This window comes from Camellia sinensis, chromosome 5, assembly GCF_055761805.1.
Source record: "Camellia sinensis isolate YWXY chromosome 5, ASM5576180v1, whole genome shotgun sequence".
NCBI classification, from domain to species: domain Eukaryota; kingdom Viridiplantae; phylum Streptophyta; class Magnoliopsida; order Ericales; family Theaceae; genus Camellia; species Camellia sinensis.
This window is the reverse complement of record NC_138965.1, coordinates 36,286,388-36,312,247: the sequence shown is the minus strand read 5'-3', so window position 1 is coordinate 36,312,247 and position 25,860 is coordinate 36,286,388. Positions and strand designations below refer to the sequence as shown.

Sequence of the window (25,860 nt, the reverse complement as noted above, 5' to 3'; positions counted from 1 at the left end):
CTTCTTTCCCAAGTTTCAATTATTTTATCTTATTCTCTTCCTCACTTCAAAACTCCAATCCACCTCACCAGAACTCACCATTATCATCAATATTATTATTTTTTATTATATTGTTAATTACAAATAGAAGAAAACTTGAACAAAATCAAATAATGGATTAAAGTAATAATCAACACAGTTTTTTGAAACAACCTATCAAAGATGAGGTAAGTATTCACATAAATATTAAAGTACAATTATTGATTTTTGTGTTTATTTAGATAAAAACAAATATTCAGTTTGTTTTTCGTTATTATTGTTTGGATTTTCAGAACCGAACAATTTCACTTACAGCTGAACAAAGTGAAATTGCTCGGTTCTGAAAGTCTGAATAAATTCACTTTATTTGGTTTTGAAAATCCAAACAATAATGATGAAAAACAGGCTGAATATTTGTCATCCTCCTTCGTCGTTCTCCTTTTCCTTCGCCGTCCTCCTTTATCGGTGCCAAGTTTCCTGATCATGTTCCATGCATATACGTGAACGAAAAAAAAATTTCAAAAGTAATTTGAATTTTTTAATTTATTTAATTTGAGTGTAACTCAAAAGGGTAAAATTTGAAAAATAAAATAAAATAGTATACTAAGAATAAATTATAATCCTAAATAATTTAATAAGGTGTACTGAAAAATTAAGCTCACTTAAATATATTTTTTTTCTTTCTAACCTTCTCTTCTTTTCTTCTTATTCCTTTTCATATCAAATAATCTATGCTTTTATTTTTTAAGAATCTCATGTGTTCATTTTTTTGGGGGTTTCAGTCACTGTTCAAAAAAATTTTTGGGTGCTAATGACAAGTTTTTCATGGTTTAATGAATAACTAATTGATGAATGATTGTTTGATTATGTAGGTTAAAAATGAAATATGAAATATTTGATAGTATAAATAACGAAATTATTATACAATAATTTCAAAATATGATATCTGGTTAGTTGCAATTGTAAAAATTCATGTATGCACATTTTATTTTATTTTTTTAGTTTTACAATAATATTGATATATTAGAAATTTTTTTTTTTTTTAAATTAGTGAATTTGTAAAATGTACAGCTCCGTTTGGTAGAGCTTTGTAACTATGATTTGAGAATATGAGTTGTATTTTGAGTTTGTGTGTTTTAGAATTATGATTTGAGTGTAGAAAATTTGTTTGGTTATGGTTTTTGAATAATGTGTTGAATTGAGTGTGGAATTGAGTTTTGAATTGAGTGTAGAATTGAGTTTTGAAAGTTTGATTTGACATGTGAAGTAAGAAAATTTGTTTGGTTATGAGTTTTGAAAAGAGTTTTCAAAACTTAATTCAAATTGCTATAACTCATAACAAAACACATTACTTTCACATTATTGAAAAATTTGATCAACACTCATAACCAAACTCTTTTTAAATTCAATTAAAAAAATTTATTATTAACAAAAAATAACATTAATCAATTTTTTAATTGAAAATACTACAAAGGAAATAATTTTTTTTTCAAAATAAATATTCAAAAAATTTAAATCATAAATATTTAAATAATTTAAATAATCTAAAAAATTTAATAAGTAAAAAATTAAAATAAATATTCAAAAATTTTAAATCGTAAAAATTTATATAATTTAAATATTCAAAAAATTAAAATAATTTAAAATTTTAATATTTTAAATTTAAAAACAACTCTACACTCAAATCGTAACCAAACACATAAAACAAAACTCAATTAAAAAATTATTTTTAAAACTCATAACCAAACACATAACTCGAAACTCCATGCTACTTTGACAACTCTACACTCAAATCGTAACCAAATACATAACAAAAAAATTAAAATATTTAAAAATATTTTTATAAAATAGAGTTTGAATTTATTTTTATAAAATATTTTAAAATTTAAAAAATTAAAATCGTAATATTTAAAAATTAAAATATTTAAAAATATTCAAAAAATTAAAAAAATTAAAAAAATCGTAACATATTTAAATATTAAAATATTTAAAATCTTAACAAAATTAAAATATTTTTAAAATATTGATTTGAGTGGAGTTTTGAAAAGAGTTTTGAATTATGTGTTTGGTTATGAGTTCTGAAAAGTAATGATTATGTTTTGAATTGAGTTTTGAGAAATGAGTGTAGAATTATGATTTGAATACCCTAAACAAACACCATACTCAAAAATAAGTGTGGAACTAGATTTTGAAAACTCCACCAAACGGAACCTAAGTTTTTAAATGTTTATTCTGATAAATGTTCCTGGAGTAGCCACGGATAGCGACCACATTAGTTACATTTTTTGCTGGTTTTTTTGGGTCAAAATCCCACGATACATTATCATTAGTTGCAAAATTAATGAGGCAAATTTGTTACAAACTGAGAGTACATATATTGCGAACGTGCAAATTGTAAGGACACTAATGTAATTAAAATTTATTAATTTTCTTGTTTTGACCATACATAATGAACAAGTGAGGAGCACGTGATCATTTTTTATAAAAAAAAAAAAAAGAAAAAAAAATTTTGACGGACATTATTAATCAAACAAAAATAAAATAAAAAAATTAATATAAAAATTGTTACAATTAAAATTACAAGGATCAAAATTTGTTCATTTTTTTCTTTTTCGATGGTAAGTATTAAGAAATTAAAACTCCGAATTTTGAGTGAAGGGATTGGCTTTGAGTTAAGAAAATTAAAATAAAAGTTAGAATTTAAAATTGCAGGCTTATTTATTTTTTTAAAATTTTTCATTTTTAACAATCAGTATGAGGAGAATAAGGGAAGGGAAAGCTTCACAAAATAATGATAAGACTTGAATCTAAGTGACACAACATAGAATGTGAACAACAGTAAAATCACACAACAAAGAATGCTTGCGACTCTTCTACAACTTGTTTTTTTTGATCGGCCAAAGAAGTCTTTTTTTTGAAGATTACTAGAACTATAGGGGAAAAAAAAGAAGAGAATTTTCTCAACAAAAGAGTATATTATTATCAAAACTGAATTGTCCTATGGTTTACACCATTATTTATACTAAAATAAAGTCCTTATTAAATTAGAAAATAAACCGGAAAAGATAATACTTGATAATCAAGCCTAAATAAATATATATATATAACGAAAATTATCAAGCTTATAAATCTAGAAGCTATAATGAAAAATATGTCTACTAGAAAAAATTAACCCCAATGGTAAAATCGGTAAAATATTTTTAAAAATGGTAAAATTGTGAAGGTTTTTTTTTTTTTTTTGATGGTGATAAAATTGCGAATTTGAAAAGCTAAATATTGAAATTTGCTCAAAATCTATCGTAGGCAATAGCAAAACGATGGGTCCTAATTTCCACGACATATTTCATGTCTCGATTAAATTTTACACCATACCGAATATAAATTGTTTTATCTCTACTGGTGCCTTTTATCTTTAAATTACTTGTCTATAAAGCATCACGTCTAACAGGACAGTGTTTAATCTGTTAAGCTAGTGATCTTAGGTGTAATGGTTAAAGAATCATAAATCTAATAAAAAAGGCCAACTTATAAAAGCAATTTTACACAGTTCACAGTGTGTCCACTGAGGAAAAAAGTGCACCCTTAATTATGTCAAACTATTAATAGGATTGAGACTGCAGTGATTTCTCATGCCTATTTTCTCTCCTACAAAATGCAAGCTTCTATATAGCTAATAGATTGGTCCAAGGAATATTTAAGAAGACTTTTGAGATGCAGAGAAAATACACACCAATCTATTAAATGCTAGTCAATTGACAAACTGCATTATGAAAGACCATGCAGGAATGGAATGGGATCGCACTTATATGTAATTGGGTTTGGATTCTTTCACGTTAGTCATTCAATTTGAGAGAGCGTTTAAACTTGATAGGTTTATTTTGGGACTACCCTCGATGATCTGAAACATTTACTTTTTAAGATTTATTAAGTAGAATATTCATGTTAAAAATGAAAATAATTGGACATTTTAGCTACATGTTTTAATTACATTTGTTTTAAAAAAATGTGGACGGCAAATATAATTTTTAGAATAATCATCTATTTTTTGTAATATAACTATAGTTCAAACATATAGCTACTGATATCCGATCATTTTAATTTTTTTTCATAAATATTCTACTCAATGAATTTTAAAAAGTGAACGGTTTGGATCGGCTCCAAATGAACCCACCAAGCCCAAATGCTCTCTTAAATTGAGATGATCAAATTGAGAGAATCCAAATCCTATATAATTAGATCCTAATTTTAAGTACAACAATAAATTCAGTATAAATCAATATATAACCAACAAAAGATGAAACAAAAGGAAAAAGAAAACGATTAATGAAAAGAAAAATGTTATATTTTAAAGGATTTTTTTATGACTAAACGCGAAGAATGTAGAGCTCACTATCTTTGTACATGGTAAAATTTATTTTCATGAATAGCATTATTGGAGTTGGGGTGCCTATTGCGCCCCATGGCATATAAGGCTTGTTATGCACCTTTTTGGTTTTCTTTGTGCCATAAAATGATCTAAATAGTTTATTTTATAATATATGTTGAACATATTATTTATATAAAAAAATTAGGTTAATTGAATATCAAAAATTATATAAACGAATTAAAAAAATTAAACGACAAATGTGATTATGAAAATAAACATTTTATTTTTTGTAAAGACAAATATAATATAATCTTATGCCTATCGTTGTCCAATCAACATGAGATTTTACATAGCTAACATTTTTTTTATCAATCTTACAAAATTTGTGGTACGAATTATTTTGGGAGGTCTGGAGTAAGACATTAAAAAAATGGTCTTTAAAAAACAATTCAATATCATGGTAATTAAGACATTAAAGTATTATATTATTTCTCAAAACTATTAGAATCACCCATACATATGGCTTCAACTAGGGTGGTCGTCGACCCAATCGTTGCTCCATCCAATCCATCATCCCAACTCAATCCGCTATTTTTAGGATTTGAAAAACTTATTTTGCTCATAGAGCTAGACTAAGTTGAGATTTTGTGCCTATTTAATATTCTGATTGAGTTTGGGTTTAATATTCTGATTGAGTTTAGGTTAAAGAATTCTAACCCAGCTTGACTTGAACAAGCAAAAAGATACTTTATTGATAATAACAAGAAAATCACATCAATAAAGTGGGAGAATGCAAAAAGTATCACAACTAGCTTTTTACTCCCACCTAAGATGGCACCATAGAACTAGCACATCATCTGCTAGCATCCCTCAAGGTTGATGAGTAACCAACCAAGAAGACAACATACGAGCACAAGAAAATTGCACAACGCCCATAGCTCACACCCAAATAAACTCAATCTAAGCAGCCACCACCATCCTATGACCAAGGCAGGCTCTTACCTGCCTAAAATTAAACACAAAGTCATTGATTGTGAAGTTAAACTCTTTGAGTTTCAGATTAACCCGCATAGCAACTCTGGTTTTAATTAACTCACAGACCTCAACCAAAATAGGAGTAGAATTCCTGAACAGACAGTCAATCCGTAGCTTCCACAAGGACCAAAGTACAGCTAAAGGGGAAGCACTCCAAATCAGTTTCACGTTCTTCGTAACCCAATCCCCAGCCCACCAATGCAGCATTTCTTCAACTGACCCTGGCAAAGCACCTTGAACATTCCACCAGCTAAGTATATTCATCCAGACTTGCCACTAGAAAAGGCAGGATGTCAGCACAAGATTCATGGATCCGCCCATTTGTAAAATATTAATTATAATTTATTATTATTTTAGTTATAAAATAAAGCAGAAAAAAATATGAAAAGACAAAAAAAAAAAAAAAAATGTACATTTCTACCTTTTTCTAGGGTATAAATTAAAACATTTATTAAAAATCGTATTTATTTTACCATTAAATTTTGTTGACGTACCAATTCAAATAATAAATAAAAGGATCTAAATAATGAAATATTCATTCAAGTCAAAAAAATTAAAAAAAAATATTAAATAATTATTAGCTCATATTTATCCGGTTAAGTGGACGAGTTTCAAATTTTAAATTTTTTAGGACTGAATTTAGGATGGTTAAATTAGGCTCAATATTGAGCCGGACCGAACTTGAAATAACGCATATCCTCTTAACATATAGTATAAGACTTGCCCGAACTAGGCCCGAAGTTTATCCACTTCTACCTTCAACAGCTCGTAATATCTTTTTTCTCGTAATTCCTTACTTTTTTATTTTTTTAAATATTTTGGTTGGTAATTTTTAATTGCACATTGTAAAGCGTAGGCTAGCTAGGGTTTTTGGATTGGCATTGCAAGGGCAACAACATGTGCTATAATACGAAGAATAAAATGGGATGGTGATGAGAGTAGTGTCTATTTATTGCCATGGACCTCTCTATGAACACTCAAAAGAGTACACCCGCCCACAAATTGGAACACGTTGGCCTTTAATGGTTTCATGATAATTGTCACAAAATTATAGATTTAAGTTGTTAAAAGAGATTGATAATTTTATTATTTATATTATATTTTTAAAAGATTTAAGTTGTTAAAAGAGATTGATAATTTTATTATTTATATTATATTTTAAACATATTTTCTCACACATAGTTGTGTGGATGAATTCTCTTTCATAAATAGTATTACCTACTCTAACATTATATTAAATTGTTAATTACCAACTCATCTAAAAGTTTAAATTGTTAAAAAATAAAGAGAGTAATACAATACAAACTTATCAAACAAAAACTTATCAACAACATAAAAATGACATTTACGCTAAAATAATAACATACTCAACAAATTCCAATTTGTTTGAGTCTTGTTTGTTTTTATTTTTCATGCATGATTATATATAGTGTTTGTTTTGTTTAAAATGCAATTTTTTTTATAATAAATTAGACTTAAATTAGTATTTAATGGGGGTGTTTGGTAGGGATTATGGAAGTAACTTATAACTTATTTTAATATGAGAGTTTGTTTTAAAATGTTTAGTGCAACTTTTGCTTATAGCTTAATAGGTAGAAATGGATTAAATAAACTAAAAAAAAGTTAATTTTTCAGAAGCTGGGTGAGGGGTGTTTTTAGCTTTTGCTTTTAAACTTATTAATCAGAAATAGCTCAAATAAGTTGAAAAACTTGATTTTTCAGAAGCTAGTGAAGAGTGTTTTTAGTTTTTGATTCCTGATTATCAACTTTTAACTTAAAATAATCTCCACCAAATACCCCCAAGTGCTTGGGCCTTGTTTGGGAATAGGGTTGGGCTAAAATAGTCTATTAATCATTTTATTTTTTATCTCATAACTATCAAATCAGCTACAAAAAGCAAACCAACTTCCAAAACACAACTATTTCAGTTAAGCTAAAATAGTCAAAAAATTAAGGGCAAATTATGCAAATAGTCTCTATAGTTTACACGTGTCATTTTGGTCCCTCTAATTTCTATTTGCTCAATTTTGACCTTAAATTTTGAATTATGTATCATTTTGGTCCAATTGAAAACGGAAGTTAAGAAATTGGACGGAAAATTTGCATGTGAATGATATGTTATTGGTTTCCAAGGGCACAATAGACATTTTACTTTCCCTTTCGCTTTCAGCTTCTTCTTACGTTTCTCTCTCTCTCTCTCTCTCTGCATCTCTTTCTCTCTCTCTCTCTCTCTCTCTCTCTCTCAAAACCCTAGCAGCGCCATTGCCTTGAAGAAGTCGAGATCGAGCACCGAAACTTTCTTCCATGGCGACAACGGCGGGCAAAGAAACCTCGCAAGGTCCACCACCACCACCTCAGCCTCCGTCATTCCTCTTCTTTCTTCTCTCACACCTTCTTCGATTGTCTCTCTCTATTCTCTGTCACTAGCACTAACTATCGTTGACACTTCCGAAGCCATCTCACCCTTCGCTCATCGACGATTTCACCTTCGAAAGAGCCACTGACCACTGTGGTCCGCCATTCCACTGCCTTTTATCTGTTTAAGTGAATATGTGTTATGTTTTGGTTCATCTGTTGTCATAGCTAGTGTAAGTGTATTGCCATGTTCGGTTCTATCAGCGTAATGGTGGTTGCTTGCAGATGATGTCAAGTCTAAATGTCATGGTGGAAGTGTACAGCAATGTAAGTATATTGAAACTTGGGTTTAGCTATAGGATTTGCCTGAATTGCCGTTCATGGTGGCTTTACACCGGTCTTGTGGTTGTGTTTGAGTATGGAGTGCACCCTTTGCTTCTATGTTGAGAGTGGCATTCATCCGCCTTTGAGTGGAATTGCCGATTGAACTGGTTCGTGTAGCTGGAACTGATTTACAGTGTGGGTGGGTTTGGCTTTGCTGGTGGCTAACTGACGCAAGTTTGTCTTTTTCGGCGTAACCTTGCCTCTTTTTCGATACTGGTTTGGTTCTACTCCGACTCGGGCTATGTTTTGGTTTAGATTTATGGTTGCCTTGCTGGTTTTTCCGGCGTTGTGAGGTTACATTTTGCGCCGGTGGTTGACTCCATCAATGCTATTCTCCTCTCTCTCTCTCTCTTTTGTGTACAGATATATATTTATATATATATACATATATATCATTGAGTTAAATGGGAGTGAGTTAACTCACTTTGAGTAAGATGGATTAATCATTGAGTTAACTGAGAGTGAGAGCAAATTGACTTTTTTGCCCTTAAAAGCTCTGCACATGTTGTCCACGTGCAAATTTTCCGTCCAATTTCTTAACTTCCGTTTTCAATTGGACCAAAATGATGCAGAATTCAAAATTTAAGGTCAAAATCGAGCAAATTGAAATCAAAGGGATCAAAATGATAAAACGTGTAAACTACAGGGATAATTTGCATAATTTGTCCAAAAATTAAATAACCAACTTCCCAAATAAGGCAGACGTATTAGTGGAGCTGTTTGTAGCAAATCCATACTAAGTGCACTGTGTTGTGCTAAAATAGCACAAAAAATATTGCACAATTAGAGATACTGTTATGGACTGTTTGTTGCAACATACTACAAGCTAAAAGCTGAAAATAAGAAATATCACTCCTCTAGCTTTTGGTAAACTTTTTTTTTCTTCTTCTTCCTTTATAAGCTGTAAAACAAAAGTTATACCTAATACTTAACATATATTTTAAAAATTAAAAAAAAAAACGGGTAAATTACATTTTTAACCCTTTAGTTTGACCTTAATTTTACATTAGCCCTAATTTTTTCAATTTGATAAACAATTTAGTCCCTATACTTTATTTTTTATTTTTATTTTTTTAATTAGCAAAAAGAGATTCATTGATGTAAAAAAAAAGTACAAAATGTACAAAAAATTTACATCAAGAAGGCATAAAACGCCTACATTGAAACATGAAATAAAACCAGTCATGCAAAGTCAATGACCAAAAAAAGAAAATAAAAATAGTAACACACTAGATGGAGAACCAAATATTCCTTGAACACACTAGTTCTTACCCTTCATATATAGCTTCAGTTTAGTTACTCCATTCAAATTAACAATTCTGTGACAAGTGTCAATCTTTTTGAAGTGCACACATAAATAATTAATGATAATTTGAATGGAAGAACAAAATTGACACTAAACTTGAAATGTAAAGATTAAACTGAAATTTGAATCAAATCATACGAGTAAAAAGTTTAATATATCTCCAAAAAATCTATAAGCAATCTGAATAAACTGCAATAAACACACATAAATATAAATCAGATCCCAAGGAGAATATTGTTGCAAGACAGAGAGAGAGGCTCTCATAGGATTGTTGCATGCTATAGAAAGGACAATTCTTAATACTGAATTCAGGAGTTGTTGATGATTTACCTCCTAGGTCTGACCATTTGAAGTTAAATTTTACAATTCATTATAAAACAGTGATCATCAAAGACATTTTTGTTTTTGCTTTTGGTTTATGTGGGTTAGTTAGTCCCTACTACACCAACAAAATATAAACAAAGTGGGACAAATCTTTACTGTCTTCATTTGTGAATATTGGCTTGTGGGATGTGTCCAATACCCTTCTCCAATAATCCCAAGGTAACTTCTTTTGTCTCTAGTCAGTCTGTGGGATCAGTCACGGCTTTCTCATTCTCATGGCTAACAGTAAACAGAAAAGAGAAGATGCCTATCAGTTTCCTAAAAAAGTCCATTTCCAAACAAATTGCTAGGTTAAAAATAGGCACTCTCTCCATCGCATTTTATGTGTCCATCAAAATGTTATAATCTAGTGGTTACTTTTGTGAATTAGTAATTTCATATAATAAAATTACAACTCAGAATTTTATTTATAAAAATAGTCAACGGTTTAGAGGCATTTTGAGTATGAATCCCCCTATATATAATTGACTTTGGATTACATTATTATTATTATTATTATCATTTGAAATTTTTTGAGAACCTAGAATTAATATTTATAAATATTCCCGTAGATGGAATGGGGAAAACAAAATACCAAAACACATGTAATTTTAGTAGTCACACTCTTTTTAGTATGCATTTACTTCTAAGCGCGGTAAAATTCAAAAAGACAATCTCTCTCCATACCTACACAGTCCACCATCGACCAACCCCTTACCCACTACAAAATCTATCCACCTTCACGTTGGCCTTTCTACTACCTCCTACTACTACTTGCCAACCCACTACAAATGTGCTTTTTCAAGGCTCTATTTGATAAAGTTTATGTTTACATTTGTTTAGTTTATATTTACAAAAGCTTTAAAAGCTAGAAACAAAAAATTGTTTCTTGTCTATTTTTGCTTTCAAAAAAATATAAACAATTTACAAAATTTAAGAAATTTTATACAAATATTTATTTGTACTTAAGATTTGATCCCTTCCTCCCTCCCATACCCTCTCTGGTTACCATCCATCGCTCATCACCACCTTTGTTAAACCCCTTCTGACCACTACCGCTAGCTACTACCTACGACCACCACATCAAACTACTGACAACTCCCCGACCACCTTCAATCGTCAGCCACCATCCTTGTCTACTAGCAATCATCGCCAAGAATGGCCTCCCTTTGACGACCCCTTTTGGTAACCTCTTGTTTCTAAAAACAAATTTTGGAAAACATTTTATCTATACCAAATATAATTTTTATGTTCATTTTCATAAAAAATAAAATATAACATATGTAATGTTTTCTAACTTAATGTTTGTGCACATGAAATGAAGGGATTTAGATCCTTTACATTCATGGATGAAATGGAAATGCCTATTTTATAATCAATGGCTATGAAAGATGTACATTGCAAAATCTTTATTTAAACGTTAAAATTAGTGAGGAAAATTTTTGAAATTTATAATGACATGTATGTTATAAATATTCAATTTTGAATTTTGATAATATATGCAACTTTATAAAATGAAATGGGGATTTCGTTTCCATTCATAAAATGAAGACGGTCAAAATTCCCGAGAGAAAATTGAACACGTGACCATTGGTTTTGAAGCCGTAATCACCTCTGTCATGTATTGAACTCTTCCAAACCTAAGAAGTTGAGATTGAAATCATAAACCATATAGACCCATTTGACCTAAAACATAATTATTAGAAGTTGGAGAACAATAAAAGTCACTGCAAGCATTTAAATAACCTCACTAAAACCTAAACCCTAAAAAAGAAACAAATAACATTCACCAACATCAGTCATAAGATAACAATATTAGACTAGAGAAAAACTTAACAAATCAGCATTAGCTATCTATATAAGTTATGTTCAGTTCATAGATTACTTGAAATGGTTGGTGTAGTCTTTGTTTCCCTCTGTGATTGAGTTCCACTCCCAGAGTCTCTCCGGGAAGCTGGCCTGAAGTGAGCTTGGCGGCATGTTGAGAGGCGGCAGTGACTGTAATTGTGGTGGCAAGGGAGGGGACAACTGAGACGGATGGTACTGGTAGTGATGATTTTGATACTGTTGACTGATTGAAGCTTGTTGGAAGTTAACTAGCCTATGGAGATCATCAACAGCATACTGAGGCACCAAAGAAGAGCCTGCATAGACTGTGGTGCAATTGGGGACTAAAGAGAGAGCTTGTTTAGACTGTTGTTGTAGCAAAAAGCCATCATCTTCAATTGAAGCTTGTGGTGGTGCAAGTGAGGAGGTCATTGAGGCTAATGCTATGTATGAGTTATGTTTGGAAAGCCCGAGCGCTGTCCCAATGTCTGCGCTACTACTTGTGCTTGTTTCGCTCAATTTTTCAGTGTCATCTACCTGAGATTGGCCCCCAAAAGCTTGGAAGCTATCTATGGAAGCATAATTGGGTGTGCCATGTTGCTTTTTGTCAAACTGTGTGGTCCTTGATGAGGATGCCCTTGTCGGGAGTGAACGAGGGAGCGATGGATGGTCTTCTACACCGGGTCTTTTGTAGACACGACAAAGTGAAATTTCTGCCTGAAACAAAGTGAGAGCAAATAGAGATGTCATGATTTTGTTCAGTAAATTAATTTCACATAAAATATGGGACTGAAAGACTTCAGATTTTGCCCAGAATTTATCATTGTCTCATTGGTGTTGCAGTTATGAGAAGAGTCAGTAGTATTTAAAGCAAAGGATCTTGATGACAAGTTCACTGAATTCTAAGTTCTTTGAATGTCACTCTCAGTTTCTCTCATAAAGATGAAAGAAACCAATAAAAGAAACAAAACTATGTCTTGTCAGCGGTGTTTCTTGACATTTCTTCTTCTTCTTCTTCTTCTTCTTCTTCTTCTTCTTCTTCTTCTTTTAATTTTTTTATTTATTTATTTTTATCTCGGGTTTGCATCTCAGATCTGTTCTTTGTATGATGGTGTTCAACAGATCTGTGTCTTAAATTAAAAGAGACTCAAAAAAGTCAAAACTATGAAACCATAGTAGGAGGAGAAGGGATTTTCTGTAAAAGTTTTAAACAATCTTGAACCTCTTATGAACTAGGTCTAAAGTAAAGCCATGGGGCTTAAACCAATCCTACAATTTTCCTTCATGGGTAGGCTATCTAAAGTTCAATACTATCTATATACAGCTTAATCAAACCCTCATAGTGACTTCAAGAAGTGGTCTAGAGTCCTTTCCTTTTCATTGATGCCTTTCTTGTGTTGTTTTTGTTTGTTCAAAAGCTCAATGAAGTCACTATGAAGGTTTGATTAAGCTGTATATAGGTAGTATATATATGAACTTTAGATTGCCTACACATGAAGGAAAATTGGAGGATTGGTTTAAGTCCCATGATTTTATTTTAGACCTAGTTCATAATAGGTCCAAGATCTATCTACCTTTTGTAACCTTTCTGTTTCATGGTGTGGCAACCGGTATTCGTTCATGATCCAACTAGTCCGGATGCCTTTGGGAGCCTTCCCGGAGTAGAAAACAAGGGTTTTCTTCAGCCCAATTGACCGGTTTTCAGTTCTGATCATTCTGTCAGCTCCCGTAGCCTTCCAATACCCAGAAGTTGTTACACGGTTAGGACGATCTCCATTTCGATACTTGCGGTCTCTAGGCACATAGAAGAACCATTCCTTCTCTCCGATCGCTGCCATGGCTGAAATGAACAAAACAAGTAACATAAATTGAGATCAAAAGCTGAAACAACTAAAATTGAGAAAAATCAGTACCATTTGACCTAAGAGTAGTCATATACAAATAAAAATACAAAACGATTTAGCAAGTCTTGATTCTTTTAGTACAATTTTGTATGAAAATTCTATAACTATACTCTTAGACATTTAGGGTTAATAGGTCCTTAAATAGTATTGATAGACAATAGAGTTAAAAGGGAAGAGAACAAAAGATACAAAAATACAAATCACAGAAGAAACACAGGTACTCTAAAGAATACCAGGAAGTTCCCAAGGGTCGTAGCGATAGAGATCAAGGAAGGTGATGAGTTCGACGTTGAAACGCTTGCCCTCAACCTTACGGCGAAGGTAGAACTCGATGAGTTCTTCCTCGGTAGGGTGGAAGCGAAAACCAGGCATGACGAGGTCGTGGTCATGCTCATCATGATCATCTTTGCTGTTGTTGTCTTGGCTCATGGTGGCTGCAATTGCCATAAAACTACTACTACTATTGAGTTGTAATCAAGCTCATCAACTCCTCTTTAGCCTCACCCTCCCTCTTTATACCCTTGTTATTGGTACTTTTTTTAGGGTAGTGGTGCAACTTGTGGTTGAGTTAAAATGTCGTACTATCAAAAAGTTAAGTCTTATAGTCATTATAGTCTTTTTAGTCTCCCTCCCTCCCCCCTCTCTCTCTCTCTCTCTCTCTCTCTCTCTGTGCGCGTGTAAAATCTCCCCCTCTCTCTCTCTCTGTAAAATGAGGAGGAAAAAGAAAAAGGAGAGAGAGAGATGTACATAGCATTGAGGGCCCACATGGGAAGAGAGGTAAGCGTAGTTAAGGTGATTAAGATGAGAAAAGGACATCTCAAATAGAGGACAGGGTGGCCACAGCCCCTTAGCGGTGGGTTTGGAGCTTTCTTAATGCTACCATTAACTCTTTCATTTTTTTATTTTTATTAGATGGTGTTGAATTTCTCTTGCCCTCTCAAAGAGAAAATTTTAGTCAAAAAAAGATTTAAAAAAATAACTATGACACTTTGTTTGTTTGGATAAAAAATATTTTTTTTTAAATTTTGATACAATAGAAAATAAAAGTCAACAAAAAAATATTTTTTATGGTTAACAAAAACAAGTCTATTTGGATAAAAAATATATATATACTTCAATTTTAAAAGATAAAAAACGTTTTCTGAACTAAACTCTTACTAATGATACCATACTACTATCTTCACTCTCACCTACATCACCACACCACCATCACCTATTGCCATCAATGCTGCCATCACCCTACCACTATCTCCACCTTTGTCTCACTACTACTACTACCAAACATAGAAAATGTTGTTTCTGGGAAATACTTTTTGAAAAAAATGTTCTGTTGGAAAATATATTTTACCTAAACAAAAGTAGCGTATAATGTAAATTTATTTTCTTTACTTTTATACACATCTTTTATAAAAATTCAAAAAGTCACTAAATAATTTAATTCTTAAATGAGCTTTAAAATGTGTTAAAAGTTATTACAACAAGTTTTACAAATATAATAATATTAAATTTTTACATTTAAATGAGCTTTAAAATGTCTAAGGTTTCTTTCAAATTTCAAAAAAATATAATAAGTTTTACAAATTTAACATAATTATATTAAATTATTTTAAAATTTATCATATAACACTTAAACTTATTTTCATTGGAAATTCGTTAGCCTTATGGATTAAATAAATGAAGTCATATGCTAATACATAAAATAAAATAAATAAATAAAAAATGAAGTCATTTCTTTTAGGAGTAGTGATACTCTTGATAAGGAAGAGGTCCAAGAGGTTCATTGGGTGTAATGTGCTGGTCCATCAAGTGTAATGTGCTGCAGCTGTAGACAATATTCTTTAGCAAATTGTAACAGATTTAGTTAGCTTGTAACAACTTTAGTTAGTTAATTAGTTAGATGATGTGTAGTTAGTTAGAGGTGTGGTTAGGTTAATTAGTTTGTTAACTGTACTCGTGTATAAATATGATTTGTAATCTCTCATTATATTTTAAGGAAGATATTTTAGATTTTACTTTGCCTTTCATCATGGTATTAGAGCACCAAGAAGCTCTCGCGAGCAATTCTCAAGATTCATCAATGGAGTCTTCTGCTATTCCTTCAAATCTCAATCTACTGCTATCGAATCTCTGTTCTCTTGTAACAGTGAAGCTGGATGGCTCAAATTTTGTTATTTGGAAGAATCAAATGCAGAATCTGCTTCGAGCAACAGATCTACTCGCCATTGTTGATGGCTCAAAGAAGTGTCCTGTTGACACAGTGCGACAGTCTGCAGGAATGGAGATCCAAAATCCAGAAGCTATTAAATGGAAGATGATTGATGCACATCTACTCAACTACATCACTGCTACACTCTCTCCTGCGATTTTCACTTCTGTGTTACATCTTCACACCAGTGCTCAAGTCTAGCAATTTCTTGATAAACGCTTTACCTCTCATATCCACCAGTTAAAGAACAAATTGAGTTCTATTTCAAAGGAATCAGATTCAATGGAAGTGTATTTGATCAAAATCAAAAGTATTGTTGATCAGTTGAGTATTGCTTCGTCATTTGTGGAAGATGAGGATATTGTTCTTCTTACATTGAATGGATTGCCTTCTGAATATGATGCAGTTAAAGTGGCTATTCGAACTCGTGCAGAGTCCATTTCTATGGAGGATCTTTCTGCTCTACTCTGTTTAGAAGCTATTCACATTGAAGGAAAATTAAAACAAAATTCTGATCTAACTGTTACTTATGCAACTGTGAAAGATTCACATGCTTCTAATACTTCTAGAGGATTTAATTCTTATCATCATAACAGAGGTTATTCTCGTGGTGATTCTAGAGGTTCTCATAGAGGCACTCGATTCTATTCAGGAAGATCCTCTCGTGACAAATCTCAAGGAAGAGGACAATTTGGCATTGTTTGCCAAATCTGTGGCAAAGCCAATCACATAGCTCTTGACTGTTGGCATATGCTAGATACTCAATTTCAGTCTTCACAAGTGTCTCTATCCCAGCAATCAAAGACATATCAGTCTCACTCTCAACCATATCAGTCTCAGCAATCAAAGGCATATGTTACCTCTTTAACTGAGGACAATGGTTCTTGTTCTCCCTGGTTTTTGGACTCAGCTGCTTTTGATCATATCACTAATAATCTTCATCAACTTAACTCCATTCAACCCTACACTGCTGGTGATCAAGTTACTATTGGTAATGGCTCTTCCCTTCCTATCACTCACACAGGCCAAGGTATACTACCTACTCCTCACCATTCTTTCAAACTAAACAAAGTTTTGCATGTTCCTTCTATTAACTCTAATCTTGTCTCTGTGCATCACTTGGCTAAAGATAATAACTGTTCTATCACATTTGATCATTTTTCTTTTACTATTCAGGACAAGCTTTCCAAGGCCATACTCCATAAAGGTTTTTATGCCAATGGACTATATCAATTCCACACTCCAACCACTGCTTCCTTACATGCCTACAGTAGTTCAGTTACATCTGCTGATTCCACTGACATTTGGCATCAGAGATTAGGCCATCCTTCTACTCTTAAGTTTCATTTGCTTAAGCACAAATTACCTTTGTCAGTAGCTTCCAATAAAAGCACATTTTCTTGTGTACATTGCTCCGTAGCCAAATGTCATAGGCTATCTTTTACACTGTCTAATTCCACTGTAAATAATCCACTGGCTTTGATTCACACTGATGTATGGGGTCCCTTTAATAAATCTGTTTCTCCTTACAAATACTATGTGTTGTTCATTGATAATTTTACCAGATTCACTTGGCTTTATCCTCTTGTTTATAAAAGTGAAGTGTGTGCCAAATTTATGGAATTCAAAGCTTTTGTGGAAAAACAATTTGGTTTTCCTCTCAAAATTCTTCGTAGTGATGGAGGTGGTGAATACAAGAATTATCCTCTTCAACATTATCTTCACACTCATGGCATTCACCATCAATTTTCCTGTCCACATACTCCCTCTCAAAATGGAGTGGCTGAGAGAAAGTACTTACATCTCACTGAAACTACTATTTCTCTTCTTCATCAGTCCTCTATGGCTCTTCTTTATTGGTTTGATGCCATAGCAGCTGCCACATATTTGATCAATCGTTTACCTAATGTTTCTCTTAATAATTGCTCTTCTTTTGAGTTGCTGTATCATACTTCTCCTGATTACTCTCTACTAAAAGTCTTTGGTTGTCTTTACTTTCCCTGGCTTAAACCTTATGCTTCTCATAAGTTGGCTCCTAAGTCGACTCCTTGTGTTTTTCTAGGATATCATCCTAGTGTTAAGGGCTATAGATGTTTAGATCCTCAGACTTGTCACATTCATTTATCTAGACATGTTACTTTTCATGAACATGAATTTCCTTTTTCCTCTTCTACTTTTGTTTCTTCTGTTTCTTCTCTTCCTTTTTTACAGGATTTCTTTTGGTTACCATCTCCTCAGCATAGTTATTCTCAGTCTGCTTTGGCTCAACAGTCTAGTGTCCAGACTACATCTGCACAGCCACAGTCCTCTTCATAGCCACAGTCTACATCTGCCCAGATACAGTCCTCTTCACAGCCAGAGTCTACATCTGCACAGCCACAGTCCTCTTCATAGCCCCAGTCTTTTGATCTGGCACCACCTGCCCAGTTTGCACAGCCTAGCCCTGCCCAGCCTTCCTCTGTCTTGTCTTCTTCTGATCCTTCACCAACTGCACTTTCTTTCCATCCATCCATTCCTATTAATTTTATTTCTGTTGTTTTACCTCTTCCTCCTCCTACTGCTATCAATTCTCATCCTATGCAAATCAGAACCAAATCTCATTCTACTTGTTTCTCTTCTACTCTCACTTCTTCTACTGGCTCCTCTCATTCTCCTGATATTGAGCCCATCTCTTATAAATCTGTTCTTGATTCTCCAGTCTGGCTCCAAGCCTTGATTGATGAATATGCTGCTCTTCAACATCAAGGAACATGGTCTCTTGTTTCCCTACCCCCTTCCAAGCAAACTATAGGGTGTAAATGCATCTTCAAAGTTAAGAAAAATTCTGATGGCTCAGTTGCTAGGCACAAAGCCAGACTTGTGGCTAAGGGTTTTCATCAGCAACATGGTATTGACTTTCATGATACCTTTAGCCCTGTGGTCAAACAACCAACAATTCGCATTTTTATCTCTTTAGCTCTTCATCATCATTGGCCTCTCAAACAACTCGACATATCTAATGTCTTTTTACATGGCAAGTTAGATGAAGAAGTATACATGGAACAGCCTCCTGGTTTTGTGGATCCTTCTCAGCCTACTCTTGTTTGCAAACTTCACAAGGCTCTTTATGGCTTGAAACAGGCTCCTCGGGCCTGGTACTCTACTTTCTCATCCTTTCTTCTCTCTAAAAGATTTCTTCAGAGTCGTGATTCTTCTCTCTTTATTCATTCTACCTCTTCTTCCATTACCTTTCTTCTTATATATGTTGATGATATTCTTCTTACTGGCTCTGATCAGTCCTACCTTAATTCCTTATTAACTCAAATGCACAATACTTTTTCCATGAAAGAATTAGGGGATATTTCCTATTTTTTAGGTATTTCAGTTCAGTCCACTGCACAAGGTTTCTTTCTTTCCCAGCAGAAATATGCCTTGGAGCTTCTTCTTAAAGCTGGCATGACTACCTGCAAGTCATGTGCTACACTTACATCAGCTAAACCTTCTCTTACTGCTGCTGATTCTTTCTCATTCTCCCAACCTTTTCTCTATTGTAGCCATGTGGGTACCCTTCAGTATCTTACTATAACTCGACCTGAGCTCTCCTATGCTGTAAACGAAGCCTGTCAACATATGCATGCTCCTACTGTGGCTCATTTTTCTGCTGTTAAACGTATCTTACGATACATTAAAGGCTCAATTTCTCATGGTCTTCTATTTGCTCCTGGTTCTTTTCATCTCACAGCCTACTCTGACTCCAATTGGGCTGGGGATGCCACCGACAGACGTTCCACCTTTGGTTACTGTGTGTTCTAATCTTATTTCTTGGTCCTCAAAGAAACAGTCCACTGTGTCTCGCCCTTCGACCGAGGCTGAATATCGGTCCTTAGCACACACTGCTACAGAGCTCACTTGGTTACAAATGCTTCTTGTTGATTTTCAAATTTCTCAACCATCTGCACCTATTCTTTGGTGTGACAACATGTCTGCCTTGTCCTTGGCTGCTAATCCGGTCTTTCACAGCCACTCTAAGCACATTGAAGTGGACTGTCATTTCATTCATGAGAAGGTTGCTCGTCGTCAGTTCTTTCTCAAATATGTTCCTTATTTGGATCAACTGGCTGACATCTTCACAAAGTCTCTGTCCACTGCCAGATTTTCTTTTCTCACTTCCAAGCTTCGTGTTGGTCTTCCCCCTCTCAGCTTGAGGGGGCATGATAAGGAAGAGGTCCAAGAGGTTCATTGAGTGTAATGTGCTGGTCCATCAAGTGTAATGTGCTGCAGTTGTAGACAATATTCTTTAACAGATTGTAATAGATTTTGTGAGCTTGTAACAACTTTAGTTAGTTAATTAGTTAGATGATGTGTAGTTAGTTAGAGGTATGGTTAGGTTAATTAGTTTGTTAACTGTACTGGTGTATAAATATGATTTGTAATCTCTCATTATATTTTAAGGAAGATATTTTAGATTTTACTTTACCTTTCATCAACTCTAACCCAAAAGTCGGAGCAACTTTCAAATTTAATGATGTGACAGTCTATTAAAATATCTAAATCAACTCCCTTTATTTCATGCCTTCTTTAATCATTAGCAATAATCGCTTTTACATATCGCTGGGTTTAAAATGTGAGTTTCTATATCATTTTTTCATCTTTTACATAATGACAAATATATATATATATATATAATCTTATATTATCTTATCTTATTTATTTTTACATTTTCATACTACTTGCTTTACTTATGATTTTTTTAACCTTATTAAAAGTAAAATTAGTAATTTTGTTGTATTTTCTCCCTACTAGGGGGTTAGGGAGAAACAAAGTAAAATAAAAAATAATTATTTTATTACCATATTGGATGGAGCCATTTCCACTTCACTTTAGTCCCGATACGCTCCATTTTCTTTTTTCATCTTATTATACAAAAGTTACAATAAACCCAATTTTTATAAGGTACTCAGTCCATAAACCCAATTTTTAATTTTCTTTGACCAAAGATCCACATTTTAAAATATTTTGTCCATAAGGACAAGCTCCTGTAAAATGACCAAATTACGTATATATACATTATTTCTCAAACAAAACCTAATGAAATAGTTCGTGTGTGTGTGTGTGTGTCTCTCTCTCTCTCTTTCTTTCTCGTCTTCATCTTTGCCGTTGATACCACCACCTCCGTCTGTTGATCTGGACTTTCTCTGTATCTGTCTCTATTTCTCTCTCTCCACACTACTACTTTCGTTTCTCTTCCTCGATCTCGCTGCCACTGCTCATTCGCCTCTATTCTCTGCTGCTCCACCGCTACTGCTCCCTTGTTGCCCTTCTCTGTTGCTCGACTGCCATTGTTTCGCCCTCATTCCCCTTCGTTTTTCCTTCACCAGAGGTTGAAAATAAACAGATTGTTGAGTGAACGAATCTAGATCATCAAAACCAGATCCAGATCTTGTTGAGTCTTGGATGTATATGTGTTTGATTGCTAATAGTGTTGATTTTATTTTCCTTGATTGAATCTATGTTGTGATTTCACCGATATGTTTATTTTCCTTCATCGATCTATTCAATTGAACAAATCTCTACTCTTTTTTTTAGTTGATGTTGTTTTTGATTTATTACTATTGATTGATAAAGAAAAAAAAATTAAACAGATAAGAGAGAGACAAGAGATTGAAAGATCAAAATGGCTTAGATCTGTTGAAAATAATATAAATATTTCATTAGATAGTGAGTTTGTGGAGAGAGATAGAGAGAGATAATAAAATTTGGACAAATAGATTTAAATAGATAAGCAAAAAAATTGAACAGATAATAATTTAGACAAATATTTGAACTGAAAGCGAAAAAAATTGAATAGATAGTCAAAAAATTAAACAAATAAAAAAAATATTTGAACAAATTGACAAAAAATTAAACAGACAAAAAAATATTTGAATAGATAGACAAAAAAAATGAAACAGATAGTCAAAAAAATTAATAGATAGATTAAGGGACAAAACTGAAAATAAAATGTCATTCAAAACAACAAAAGGATTTCTCACCAAATTATTGCACAAAGGGTGAACCGATGACAAAAATAAATAAATAAATAACATAAAATTCTCTGAACCTAGTGTCTTTAACAATTATTAGATTGGATTTTTTAAAATAATTTTCTTCTTTTTTTTTATTTATTTATAATACTTGATATACCTTGCAAGAGTTTTATTGCCATTTTGACATAATAAAAACAAAAAAAAGTAAGAGTGCATTTGTACAATAAAAAGTGGGAATAGCACCACCCTTGAATAATTATTATCTTTAGTACAAAGAATTTTAAATAATTTTTTTATATTGTTATTTTCTATTTCTCAAATTTAATCTTAAATTTATGTTTAAATTATTTTATACCTACTTCGTTAACAAAAATGGGCCACCCACTAAATTGGTTGCTTATACAATTCTATGATCTCTCTCTTATTTGTCATAATCGGTTAACTAATCTAAACTAATCGGTTATTACTTAACGAATTAGTGAGAGTTAATTTAGTTATTAGATAACTGGTGTTAATTATAATTCAATTGTGTAGGTTATGAGAAAAATAATATTGGTTTTATCTTAAATTGGTTGAAATTTTGAATAAAATAGTGTTAGTTATAACTCAGCGGTACAAATTAAGAGAAAAATAATATTGGTTATATTTTAAATTTGTTGAGATTCTGAATGAAGTGATATTGGTTATAGTGAAGTGGTGTGGTTACTAGACAACTTGATGTTGGTTGATAATGGTTATGTAGAAAGTGGGGTTGTTTGTGCTTCAAAATGGTTGTTGTGGTTATGAAATGGTATGGGTCAAAACTTAGTTATGAGAAAAAGTGACAAGAGTTATAACTATGGTTCAAAATGGCTGTGGTTATGAAATGGTTGAGACTTGAGTACTTTAATTATGGTTTAAATATGGTTAGAAGACTATAATACCTTCAAATCTTATATCTTTTTTGTTATTTTCTTTTTCTCTTTCTTTTCATACAAAATTTATAATGTTCAACAGTAATTCAATTAAATGACAATTAATTATATATTCTTAATTATTTATTGTAATCCTTAGTTTTTTATTCTAATTATATTCTAGATCACAATTAATCTTAAATATTTAATTATGTATTGTAATTTTTAACCTTTAAATCTAATTTTAATTTAATTATATTTTAGATCACAATTAATCTTAAATTCTTAATTATTTATTGTAATTCTTAATATGTTAATCAAATTTTAATTTACTTATATATTCAGGTCAATTCATAATTATTTTTTTATATTTTTATTTAATAATATTTTAAATCAATCCTTAATTATATTTTAATTAATATATCAATCTAATTTTAGGTTTAGAGAAAATGGTGCAAAATTTTCACTTTATTTAAAAAAAAATCAATCTTAGTCTAAAAAATGATGTGTGTGATACGTCTTCCGTCATTTTGAATGAGAAAACAAACAATGACACTTTAATCAAAATCACATATAAATTTTCTGACTATATTTAAACCATAAGAAGGTAAAGTGCTTCAACCTGAAATCACGAGGGGTAAAATGTAAAGAAATGCATGATTCAACACTCAATTGTCATTATTCAAGAATAGTCTCAATGGACCAATACAGTGTCTATATATACACTAGAAAATACAATGCGCACATGCTTTAATTAGTTATAACAGAATTGCTGAGCTAGCTATATCTTCTTAAGATTGCAGGTGATGCAGTTGGAGCTGAAGCAGTTACAACTAAATTAGTTGCAAGTGGAGCTGCTTGGAGAGCTGCTTGGATATCAGTATCTTTAACATTCCCCTACAAGCTGATGGGATGATAAAGAACCATGAGCTTGATGACAAGATACTGGAATCGAGATACAGATAATGGTTTGGTAAACAGATCAGCCAACTGATCAACTTTAGAAATGTACTGAAGTTGAAACTGCTTAGCAAAAACCTTATCCCAAACAAAATGACAATCGATTTCTATATGCTTGGAATGCGAGTGAAAGACAGGGTTGGAGGCCAAAGCTAGAGCAGATAGATTATCACACCAAAGAATAGGTGTAGTTGGGAAGGAAATACCCATTTTAGTGAGGAGCATAGAAATCCTACTCAATTCAGTAGCAGCATTAGCTAATGTGCGATACTCAGCTTCAATGGATGAACGGGACACAGAGGCCTGTTGTTTAGCAGACTAGGAAACCAAATTAGAGCCGAAGAAAACATAATAACCAAATGTAGACTTCCTATCATGAACATCTCCTACCCAATTAGAATCTGAATACCCATGAACATCAAAGGTACTAGGAGAAAAACTCAAGCCATGAGTGAGGGTGCCTTGAACAAATCTGAGAATGCGCTTGACTGCAACAAAATTTCCAATTGTAGGAGCATGCATAAATTGATAAGCTTGGTTGACAAAGACAAAAAAATTAGGTCTAGTGATAATAAGGTATTGCAAAGCTCCAACAATACTTCTATAGAGAGCAGGATTGGAAAATGGCAAGGAAGCATTAGGAGGAGTACTAGGCTTGACAAAGATAGGTGAAGAGCAAGGCTTACAAGAGGATAAACCAGCTTTAAGAAGAATATCATTGGCATATTTGGACTGAGATAAAAGATAACCTGAGCTAGTAGTTTATACAGAGATTCCAAGAAAGTAAGAAATGTCTCCCAATTCTTTGAGGAAAAAAACACTATGCACTTGAGTAATGAGAGTCTGCATATAAGAGGAGTTATCACCAATGATCAAGATGTCATCCACATATATAAACAAATAAGTCACTGAAGTGCATGCTCTTTGAATGAATAAGGAGGAATCACACTTGCTATTAGTAAAGCCCTGAGACAACAAGAAGGCAGAAAATGTAGAATACCAAGCTCTTGGAGCTTGTTTCAAGCCATATAATGCCTTATGGAGTTTATACACATGAGTAGGGAATGATGAATTCACAAATCTTGATGGCTGAAGCATGAACACCTCATCCTCAAGAAGGCCATGAAGAAAACATTGGAATGTCTAACTATTTCAGGGACCACTTGTGATGAAACGCAAGAAAAAGTAAAATTCTAATGGTTGGTTGCTTAGCCACTGGACTAAAAGTCTCATGGAAATCAATACCCTCTTGCTGTAAGTACCCTTTAGCTACTAACCGAGCTTTATACCTGGCAATTATGCCATCAGAGTTCCTTTTAACCTTGAAAACCCATTTACAACCTACGGCATTTTTGGCAGGTGGTAGAGAGACCAAAGACCAAGTGTGTTGCTTCTGAAGAGCAGAAAATTCCTCAAGCATAGCTTTATGCCAAAAATGATAGAGTAAAGCTTCTTTGTAAGAAGGTGGTTCTGAATTTGAATAAGAAGCAGTAGAAGCAACCAAACAATAAGAACCAGCTGCAAATTTGGACCTAGGCCTCGTTTAGGAACAGGCTATTTGACTAAAATATGAGCTAAAAAAAACTAGTATGTTTGGGATGACTTTTTGGCTTTTTACGAAAAAATGTATAAAAAGTAGAGAGAAAAGAGAATCTTTGACTTTTTGGTATGGATTGTTGGCTTTTTGGCTAATTTAGTAACTTTTTGACTTTTTAGCTAAAATTGAGGGTTCCCAAATGAGGCCCTAGTAACCATGGGATGCTGATTTGAATGTGGTGGAAGAGGTAATTCAATAGCAATCGAATGAATAGAAACAACAGAAATAACTAAGGCATGAAAAGAGTGAGGTGGAGCGTGAGGAGAATTTGAATTGGATAAAGATGATGTAAAAGAAAGCTCAACAAGAGAAGGAGAAGACGGAGAGAAAAAAGAAAAAAGAGAAGAAGATGAGGGCCAAAAGAATAAGGTAATGACAGAAAGAGAGGATTGTGATGGAGAGTGAGAAGAAGAAGGCAGTGAAACAAGAAGAAACATATCCTTTTAAACGCAACATGTTGAGACAAATAGATTCTACCTATGAATGGATCAAGACATCTATAGCTTTAGCAAAAGGATGATAACCAAGGAAAACACAGGACACAGATTTGGGATGTAATTTGAGGGGATGATAAGGCTTAAGCTAAGGAAAGCATTAACAACCAAACACTCAAAAATAGGAATAATTTGGAGTGGACTGAA

At 32.7% G+C, this 25,860-nt stretch overlaps 1 protein-coding gene across 3 annotated transcripts; it reads right to left on the bottom strand.

The window, feature by feature from the left end:
* Positions 1-5,191: 5,191 nt before the first annotated feature.
* On the bottom strand, positions 5,192-14,155 carry LOC114305637 (protein ATAF2). 3 transcript variants are annotated; one of them, XM_028250762.2, is made up of 4 exons: positions 13,792-14,150; positions 13,229-13,494; positions 11,713-12,371; positions 5,192-5,695 (listed from the first exon to the last, which is right to left on the bottom strand). In XM_028250762.2, the coding sequence occupies exons 1-4, from the start codon at positions 14,003-14,005 to the stop codon at positions 5,680-5,682; spliced, it is 1,155 nt and encodes a 384-aa protein (XP_028106563.2). In that variant the 5' UTR covers positions 14,006-14,150; the 3' UTR covers positions 5,192-5,679. The 3 variants fall into 3 exon arrangements, with proteins under 3 accessions (XP_028106563.2, XP_028106562.2, XP_028106559.2); XM_028250761.2 differs by lacking the exon at positions 5,192-5,695 and adding an exon at positions 7,634-10,067 and having other exon boundaries at positions 13,792-14,152; XM_028250758.2 differs by lacking the exon at positions 5,192-5,695 and adding an exon at positions 10,092-11,467 and having other exon boundaries at positions 13,792-14,155.
* Positions 14,156-25,860: the final 11,705 nt, after the last annotated feature.